General features: G+C 43.5%; 1 protein-coding gene across 1 annotated transcript in view; it reads right to left on the reverse strand.

Moving 5' to 3' along the window:
* Nucleotides 1-9,187, reverse strand: part of NFX1 (nuclear transcription factor, X-box binding 1) — a 72,552-nt gene extending 63,365 nt beyond the window's left edge. The window contains exons 1-2 of the mRNA XM_029920060.1: nt 9,052-9,187; nt 3,586-4,587 (exon numbers count right to left, since the gene is read on the reverse strand). Coding sequence (XP_029775920.1) covers nt 3,586-4,587; nt 9,052-9,076 — 1,027 coding nt within the window. The 5' untranslated portion in view covers nt 9,077-9,187. The remainder of the gene's footprint in view (nt 1-3,585; nt 4,588-9,051) is intronic.
* Between the last annotated feature and the right edge of the window lie 375 nt (nt 9,188-9,562).

The following is a 9,562-nucleotide window of genomic DNA, read 5'->3' on the forward strand; positions in this document are numbered from 1 at the left end:
TAGTCTGTTAGAGGACTCTGTGGTGAAAGTTCCCAATGTTAAATCTCCAGTCCAGACCTCTTCCCGAATTTTTAATTCCCTACTTAACCAACTCTCTATCTTTTCTGAACAAGGAGTAGACAAAACAAAACATATCCAAACTTCTATAACAAGAAAGACCAAGAAAACTTTTCCAACAAGAAGACTAAGACTAAAAGAAGACTAAGGAGACATGATGACTAAATGCAATGTGGTATCCTGAATTGGATCCTGGAACAAAAAAAAAAGATATTAGTGGAGGGAAAAAATGGTGAAGTCCAAATAAAGTCTACAGATTAGTTTATACTATTGTACCAGCATTAATTTCTCAGTTTTGAAGAAGGACCAGAGTTGGTTATGTAAGATATGAACACAGGATGAAGCTGAGTGAAAGATATATGGGTATTCTCTGTACTACGTTGCAACTTTTCTATAAATCTAAATTTATCTCAAACTAAAAAGTTTTGAAAATAAACAACACTCTTTCCTCTCCCAGGCTTATACTCCAGTACACAGCAATTCTGTTTTTTTTTAAGATTTTATTTTTTAAGTAATATCTATACCCAATGCGGGGCTCACACCTACAATCCAGAGATCAAGAGTCACATACTCTACTGAATGAGTCAGCCAGACACTAAAGCATTGGTTTCATCCTTGATGCCTCTCATTCTCTTAGAGCCAATATCTAGTCTATCTGCAAATCCTGTCAGTTTTATCTTCCAAATATCCAAAGTCTAACACTCTTCTTCCAACACTACCACTCTAGTCCAAGTCTCCATCATCAACTACGTCAATTACTGCAACAACCTCCTAACTTGTCTGCTTGCTTCCTTACAGCCTGTTCTCCACACAGCTGCTAGTAAGATCATGTCATCCCTTTTCCTTTCAGCTGCTTCTGATCTTAATCAAAACAAATCCAAGGGCCTCACATGATACAGCCCCTGTGATTTCTCTGACCTCCACTGCTGCCTGCTTCTCTGTTGTTCATGAAGTCCCCCTCACACCCTAATCTAAACTTGCTGCTTCCTCTGCTCGGTATACTCTTCAGAGAGCCATATGGTGCACTTCTGCATTTCCTTCTGGTCTCCATTCAAATGTCTCATCAAACAGACCAACATACCTAAACTAGTGCCCCTCTTACTCTGTCCTCTTAACCTGCTTTATCTTTTTTAGTCCTTACCCACAACCTGACATTTAATATTGGTTTAAGTGCTTTCTGCCTGCCTTCCCTACTAAAATGTAAATCTCACCAGTACTGTATTCCCAGTACCTAGAACAGTGCTTGGTACATAATATTTACTCAATAAATATGAATAAAGTGTTAAGACTACGTGGGGATGTGAGGTCAAGAGAGATTTGTTAGGTAGAACTCTAAGATGGCCTCTAAGATTCCCACATACAGGTGTGCATGCCCTATGTAATCTCCCCATGATTCTGCATGGGCCTGATATAATCAGTGAACCCTTTAAAAAGAGTCTAGGGATCAGAGAAAGAAGTCAGAGAGATGTGAAGAATCTCCAGCAGATGCTTTCCTATAGACCTTGAAGAAGAAAAGTACCATGTTGTATAGAGGGTCATGCGGGGGGGTGGGGGTTGTAGGGGGACTTCTAAGAGCTGAAAGTGACCCCCAGCCAATAGTTAGCAAGAACAGGGGACCTCACCCTATAACCATAAAGAACTAAATCCTACCAACAACCAGTGAGCATGAAAGAAAACCTCATGCCTCAGATGAGATTCCCTCCCTGGCCAAATTTTAGTCCTGTGGGTCTCTGCGTAGAGAACTAGGCTAAAGGATACCCAGACTCCTGACCCAAAGAAACTACGACATAATAAATTTGTGTTACCGTAAGCCACTACAGTTGTGGTAATTTGTTACAAAGCAAAAGGAAATTATTAACCAGCCTCAAGAATTAAAAAACAACTCTAGTATAACATTACTTTTGTTCATATAAAAGTTGAGGTCCCAAGAGGAAGGACAGCCTAAGGGAGCAAATGAGAACTAGAAGAACTATGAGCCAGTGTAAAAACAGACCTGGGTAGGTGGTGACTTATGTGTTGGGCTGGGCTATGCAAATTAAACTGGAGGAAGATTAGATGATGAAGGTCCACAAGGAACAGCTATAAGAACAAAACTATTTTGCCTGAATAAAATATACATACTCAGAGCAAAATAAGAGGTGTCTTCAAATATTGCAAAATAGTTGATTTGCAATGAAGAGGTGGGAAACTGGTGAGAGACTGGTTGCTGTGTTGCTTAGAGGACAGAACCTGAACTAGGGGAGAGAAAGTATTTACTGGAGGGGCGCCTGGGTGGCTCAGTCGGTTAAGCCTCCAGCTTCGGCTCAGGTCAGATCTCACGTTCGTGGGTTCGAGCCCCGTGTCAGGCTCTGTGCTAACAGCTAGCTCAGAGCCTGGAGCCTGCTTCCAGTTCTGTGTCTCCTCCTCTCTCTGCCCCTCCCCTTCTCATGCTTTGTCTCTCTCTGTATTAAAAATAAATAAAACATTAAAAAAAAAATTAAAAAAAAAAGTATTTACTGGAAAGAAGTTTTTATTTATTTTTTATTTTTTAAAATATTTTTTAATGTTTATTTACCTTTGAGAGAGAGAAAGGAAGAGAGACAGAGTGTGAGTGGAGGAGGGGCAAAGAGAGAGAGAGGGAGATGCAGAATCTGAGGCAGGCAGGCAGAGCCTAGAACCCACGGACCGTGAGATCATGACCTGAGCCGAAGTCGGATGCTTAACCGACTGAGCCACCCAGGTGTCCCTGGAAAGCAGTTTTTAGTTCAATGTACGGAAGAACTTTCCAACTGAATGGAATACCTTTTATGTTCTAAGAGCTATGTTAAGCAATAGGGATATAGAAAAAAAATAGTCTTTGCTTTCAGGAAGCTTACAGAGGGTATGGACATATAAACAATGATGGCTTCCAGCAGTAACTGTTATTAACTGAAACATGTACATTTAAGGGAAAGACATCATAGGGCTATTGAAGATTAATGCCATTTGTGGAGATTAGAAAGATTTCCCAGATATGTGGCTAAACTAGCTCTTAAAAAATGAGTAAGAGGAGTGCCTGGGTTGCTCAGCTGGTTGAGCATCCAACTCTTGATTTCAGCGCAGGTCATGATCCCATGGTCATGGGATCAAGCACTGTGTCAGGCTTTGCACTAAGCATGGAGCCTGCTTGGGATTCTCTCTTTCCCTCCTTCTGCTCTCCCCCGCTCGCACATGCGCTCTCTCACTCAAAACAATAAATATTTTTTAAAAGAGCAATTAAAAAAATGAGTGAGAATTCATTAGTGAACCAAATGGCAGACATTCTAGAAAAAAAGAGTCACATATGCAACAGCAGGAAAAGGTGAAACACCATAAAGTACAGACAATACAATGTGGTGGGGGGGCTGGGTAAGGAAGAAGCCAGAATCTGCATATGGTGAGAAACAGTGAACAGAAATAAACAGGGAGTGACACAGTTTAATATGTATTTTAGAAAGATGTATCTAATATGTATTTTGATAGTACCTATCAAAACAAAACAAAACATTTTCACTATCTAGGTAGATTTACCTGTGTGCGTTTCCACATTCTTTAGCACGTGGTTCTGTTTGCCTCGGGGAAAAGATGCTACTTGAGGATCCTGCCTCCTTACGGCGCATTTCTCTGGGTCAACCCTTCTGGAAGACTTGTTGACAACTGCCAAATTCCCACCATCACAGACAGATTTTGCTGGCCTTTCATTAACATTATCCTTTGGAATGGGTGCTATGTTGTTTCTGGGTCCGGCATTTGTATGTCGTTGGCCCTCTTGTTTTAGCGGATTTCTGCCTGGTCGTGGCCTAGCCCCCTCCACTTCCCAGGGAGGCCTTTTCTGTGGGTATCTTCTTTGCTCGTTGCGTCTGGGCCCATACCCATCCAATACTCCTTTCCTAAAGGATGTATCCAAAGAGTCAGGGTGGATAACCCCCGCAGGTTTGGTATTTTCAGGTCCAGCATCCTCAGATTTTGGAGTTATTTTGTTACCCCACTCACATTTGAGTTTTCCCTTGACTTTTGGTCCTCTACCATAGCTGTATACAAATTGGGCTGCTTTTTTGGGTTTTGCTCCTCTGGGATCAGCACCGACAATTTCCTTCTCACTCTCAGAAGGGCTGTACTCTCTGGGGTTTGTCCCACTTTCTGACTTGGCCACATTTTCTAAGCTAGCTGCATCTGAGGTCTGGTCAGTGAGATTCTGTACTTTCTTGACCTTGATATGTTGCTTTTCACTCCTCAGTTTCTGCCAAGGCTGATTCTGAAGGCCATGGCTCTTGAGTAATTTGTTAGAAGTAGAGGACTGGAAAGAAGTCTGTTGACTCTTAGGTTTGCTTCCCAAAGGATAACTGTGCTGATGAACACCGGAAATGTCATCATAAGAGACTTGTCTGGAAAGGTGACAAGGCGGTGGTGAAGTGTAATTTCTTCTACCAATCCTATTAGAATCTAATCTCCTTTGAGTTCCACAATTTAGACCAGAATTTTTTCTCTCCTGAGGAATGAACTCAGCAGCATCCGTATTGAATTTAAAAGTACCTAGGACATAAGAAAATAGACATGCCAGTAAAGAAATTGTCACCCATGAAGGCTGAAGTCTCTAGGCCATATCTCAAAGTGATTTTCCTAAGGATTGTATAAAACAGGCCTTTAGTAAGGTCTACTTTTCCTGCGAATGTGATAGGTTCAAGGTGCTTTTGGAAGACTGGCCATTCCATATCCAGCAGCTTCACTAATAGCCACTGCTAAGAACTGCTAAGTAAAACTGCTCATCTGAGTGATCAGGCGTTATTTTTTTTTTTTCAGAAAGAGAGAAAGCGAGAGAGAGAATGAGTGCATATACAAGCAGGGGAGGGGCAGAGGGAGAGAGAATCTTAAGCAGGTTTCACAGACACAGGGCTCGATCTCACACCTGTGAGATCATGACCGAAATCAAAAGTTAGATGCTTAACTGAATGAGCCACCCAGGAACCCCTATTATTATTTTAAATGTAATCTCTCTGTCTTATGTGGGGCTTGATTTCACAATCCCAAGATCAAGAGTTTCATGCTATGCCGACTGTGCCAGGCTGGCACCCCGACAGGCATTATTTATACATGTATTTGTTTTATAAAAAAAATTTGGGTCAGCATACAGGAGTGAGAACCAATCAGCAGGTTCCATGTGGTCTTTCAAAACTCTAAGATAGCATTGTGTACTATCAAGCACACAGGCTTTGGAGTCAGCCAAAATCAGTCTGAAGTCTGGTCCTCCAAATGATGTTATGAGCTTAGGGATATTGCTTTTAGCCCTCATTTCCTCATCCATGACAAAAGATGATAATACTATTACAAAGGGCTATTGTGAAATTTAAGCAAGATTTCATATTGATAGTACTTAACATAGTGAGTACATTAGTTCCCATCTCTTCCCTGCAGGAATAAATTTTAGCTGAGTCTCAAAAATTTAGCATATGTCTCTTTAACCCACTAATTTTTCCCCCTCAAGATGATACTTTGTCCCTGAAGCCCAAAGACTAAATGATCTGCCTAAAGATACAAAACTAATTAGTAGAAAAGCCAGAATGAGGGGTGCCTGAGTGGCTCAGTCAGTTGAGTATCCGATGTCAGCTCAGGTCAGGATCTCACGGTTTGTGGGTTTGAGCACCATGTCAGCCTCTCTGCTAACAGCTCAGAGCCTGGAGCCTGCTTCAGATTCTGTGTCCCCCTCTCTCTCTCTACCCCTCTTCCACTCACACTCTGTCTCTCTCACTCAAAAATTAACATTAAAAAAAAGGCCAGAATGATGTGCAGCATATAGATCATACAGTTAAACTTAGAACAGTTTTGAACTACAGAAGTCCACATATATGAACTGTTTACAGTACAGTAAATATATTTTCTCCTCCTCATTTTTTCACAATATTTTCTTTATTGTAAGAGTATGTAATGGGGCGCCTGGGTGGCTCAGTGGGTTAAGCCTCCGACTTTGGCTCACGTCAGATCCCACGTTCGTGGGTTCGAGCCCCGCGTCAGGCTCTGTGCTGACAGCTAGCTCAGAGCCTGGAGCCTGCTTCCAGTTCTGTGTCTCCTTCTCTCTCTGCCCCTCCCCCTCTCATGCTCTGTCTCTCTCTCTCTATCAAAAATAAATAAAACATTAAAAAAATTTTAAAAAAAGAGTATGTAAGAGTATATAATACATACATCATGCAAAATCTGTTTTAATCAAATGTTTATGTCATTGGTAAGGTTTCTGGTCAACAGTAGGCTGTTAGAAGTTAAGTTTCTGGGAATTCATAAGTTATATGTGGATTTTCCATTGTGAGGGGGGTGGAGGGTTGCCATCCTTAACCCCTGCATAGTTCAAGGGTCAACTGTACTATGTATGAATCAGCAGGACCAGGAAGACATGGGTTTATGTACTTGCCCATCACTTATGTCTGTATGCAAGTAACTTAATCCCAATTTTCTTATAAGGAATGGAGACAGTAATAATCCCTACATCCAAGACTTGCTATGAAGAGTAAAGCAAGTTAGTAACATATACATTGTGCTTAAAATAGTGCTTTATTGTTGCTGTTAGGGCTACAGACTCTAAAACACACAGACCTGACCACAGATGGGTGCAGTACAGAGCCTGTGGGTTTCAGGTTTAATAATAAACCCTAACATTTATTAGGTAATTAACATGTGCCAGGCACTATTCTAAGCACTTTGCATCTGTTGACTCATTTAATGCTTACATTCCTGATGAGAAAACTGAGACTGAGAAAGTTATTTGCCAAAGGCCACAGAGGTATTCCAGAGCAGACTCAAGATTCCACCTCTGGTTACATGGCCCTAGAGACTACACTCTTACACTACACTGTCAGAGTTTGGACAGTGAGTACCATAGAAACACATACTCAAGAACTGAATGAGATCATAAACGTCATGGTGTAAACTTTCACCCAATCCAGGATTTGTCCTGGTGGCTTTCACACAGGCAATTCTGGGGGTGGGGTGGAAGGCCTTACAAAACAAAAAGGGGATTAGACAAATTCCTAAGTGGCAAAGGAGATGTTCCACAAACTAGAAAAACATAAACATGAGAATGGGAAGATTAGACCAAAAGGGTGTTGTATAGTCCTCGCCTTCTAGAAGAAACAAAAGTAGGAGAGGGGAAGAAAAAAGTCAGTAAAGGTGTCCAGAATAGCTCGGTAAAGGATGGGAAGAAGGTGTTCCATGTTAAGCTGCAAGAAGCTGATGCAACTAGAGAGTCTAGACAGGGCAGCACCTATTCATACACAGCATGTGTCCATTAGACATAAGGTAGTAGGTAATGTCCTCAGAGAGACCCTTGAGAGACAGGAGGAAGGGAAAAAGGGCACATGAATCAGTAAACTGCACCCAAAACACAAAAAACTGAGACACCTCTCTTTTTTTCCTCAGTATTTTAAATACCTAGAAGTTACTTGGTAAATAGGATACAACTGGTACCCTATATTCAAGATAATACTTAGTGTCCAGCAGATGAGTGGAGAAGAGTAAGGGGAAAATCTAATAGATTATGAAGTCCAGAAACAAAGCTGGCATTGGAGACTCTGTCAATGGGCAGAAATATATTCCTGAACTGCTCTATTTGAGGGCAGAAGTGGGCAACACTGAGTGGAGATGGGGGTGTGGGCTGGAGATGATGCTAAAAAAGAACATGGAATAGTTCTTTGGACTAGAGGACTTTGCCATTGTAGGGGGGGCGGGGGGGGGGAGGGGCAGGTTGTAAGCTGGGGCACAATACCTGAGACCAAAACTGTAACTCACAACAAATCCCACCCATTCTTGCCTCAAACACTGAAGAGTGTAGAAAGGGGCCAGAAGTGAGTCTGAGGACGGGAAGATGAGTGGATGCAGTTGAGGATTTGGGGGGAAAAACGTGTGGGAGAATAACAAAACACCAGCTTAATATGGTTCCCACCCCCCAGGATGACCCAATACAATACCTAAATCAGGACTAGGGTTTGGAAGATACAATTTTTTGACCAAGACCCAGAGTAACAGGTACATTTTACCCGCCACCCAGTACACAAATAGATATATTTTCTTCCTGGTGCCCCAACATTGTTTGAGTGGTAGAACTAAGACTCAAATCAGTGAGTCTTGAACTAAGACTCCAAACCACATGTTGCAAATTGCTGTCCTGTTTTTTATTAAGAGTGGGTCCTGAAATCAAATCAATGTAGTGGGTTATGACAAGTATTTTTCAAGTAAAACAGAAAATAGAGCATACAGCAGATAATAAGGAAAAACATTACTTTCTAAAACTTTTCGTTTTCTTTTGTATTTACACGTGTGCATTGAGTCGCGATGTAAAGTTTGGACAACAATGACCTAAAGTACACCTTGAAGGAAATGGAAATGAATGTTACATTAACAGCCAAATGAGGATGATTTACACATAGAGCTAACTCCAGGAGAAGTAAGCAAACAATTCCGGAACAGGTACAGTACACGGCAGGAGCCTTCACAGGAATTAACATATTCACTCCCAACTGATAGCTGAGGAAAGGAAGACTCGGTCACACTGCGAGTTAGCAGCAGTCTGAGATTGGAAACCACTGACGTCCGGCTCGAGCCCGCTCCGCTGCCCCAGGAAGCGCCAACCCGCCACGCATGGAGAGCCCGCCATCGTCACGGGCGGTGACTCGGCCGCCGCCCGCCTGTTGGAGATCAGTGCGGCCTCTGCCGCAGTAGGGCCGGGCTGAAGGCGGGAGGGACGGCAGAAGGCGGAACGCCCACACAGATTCGCTCGGAGCGGGGACAAACCCGCTCTCCCTGGAGACCCAGCTGCGGAGACTTCACAACCCAGTGGAGAACGGGCGAGGTCTCGGTACCCACGACTCGCGTGGCTTGGCCCTTCCGAGCCACTATCCCCAACCCTAGTACGCGCCACTCTCGCGATATGAATGGCCGGAGCCCCAGGACTCGTCACTGACCCAATTTCCGCTCCCTGAGAGGGGCCCAGTCCCACGCGGGCCGGGACAGTACCTGAGACAGGAGGCGCCTCCGCCATCCCGTGCCGCAACACCTAAAGCGAGCCCTGCAACCTAGAGAGGGCTGTCACCCGGTCACGTGCCCTCGACTTCCGGCGCCGCAAGACGATTCGCATCTGCGCGCCGGGTGGACAGCCATGGAGGTTGTGCTGCCCGAGTGAACTGTGCGGTACGTCCGTGACGTCAGACACAAGCGCCGGGCGCCGGCCTACGGGCCGGGGTGTAGGTAGCAAGGATCGCGCCGGTGTGGGAGGGAGCAGGAATTTGCGTAGTCATTGTTTTCCTATTTGAGATTTACCCTGTTCCTTTGCTCCCTTTCTCTTTTGCTCTGTTGCCCTGGCACCTAGCCAACTTCACGTGGCCTGCTGGAGTTAATTCAGACGTCACCTTCTTACCTAGAGTAGTTCAGGTTTGGAGTTAAAAAACAAAACCCTGCTAAGTAGTCGCAGAGAATGTGGGAGGAAATATGTGCAAAACAAACGATAAAAAGGCTAATGTACAGAGAA

The sequence above is a fragment of the Suricata suricatta genome, chromosome 13 (genome assembly GCF_006229205.1).
Source record: "Suricata suricatta isolate VVHF042 chromosome 13, meerkat_22Aug2017_6uvM2_HiC, whole genome shotgun sequence".
NCBI classification, from domain to species: domain Eukaryota; kingdom Metazoa; phylum Chordata; class Mammalia; order Carnivora; family Herpestidae; genus Suricata; species Suricata suricatta.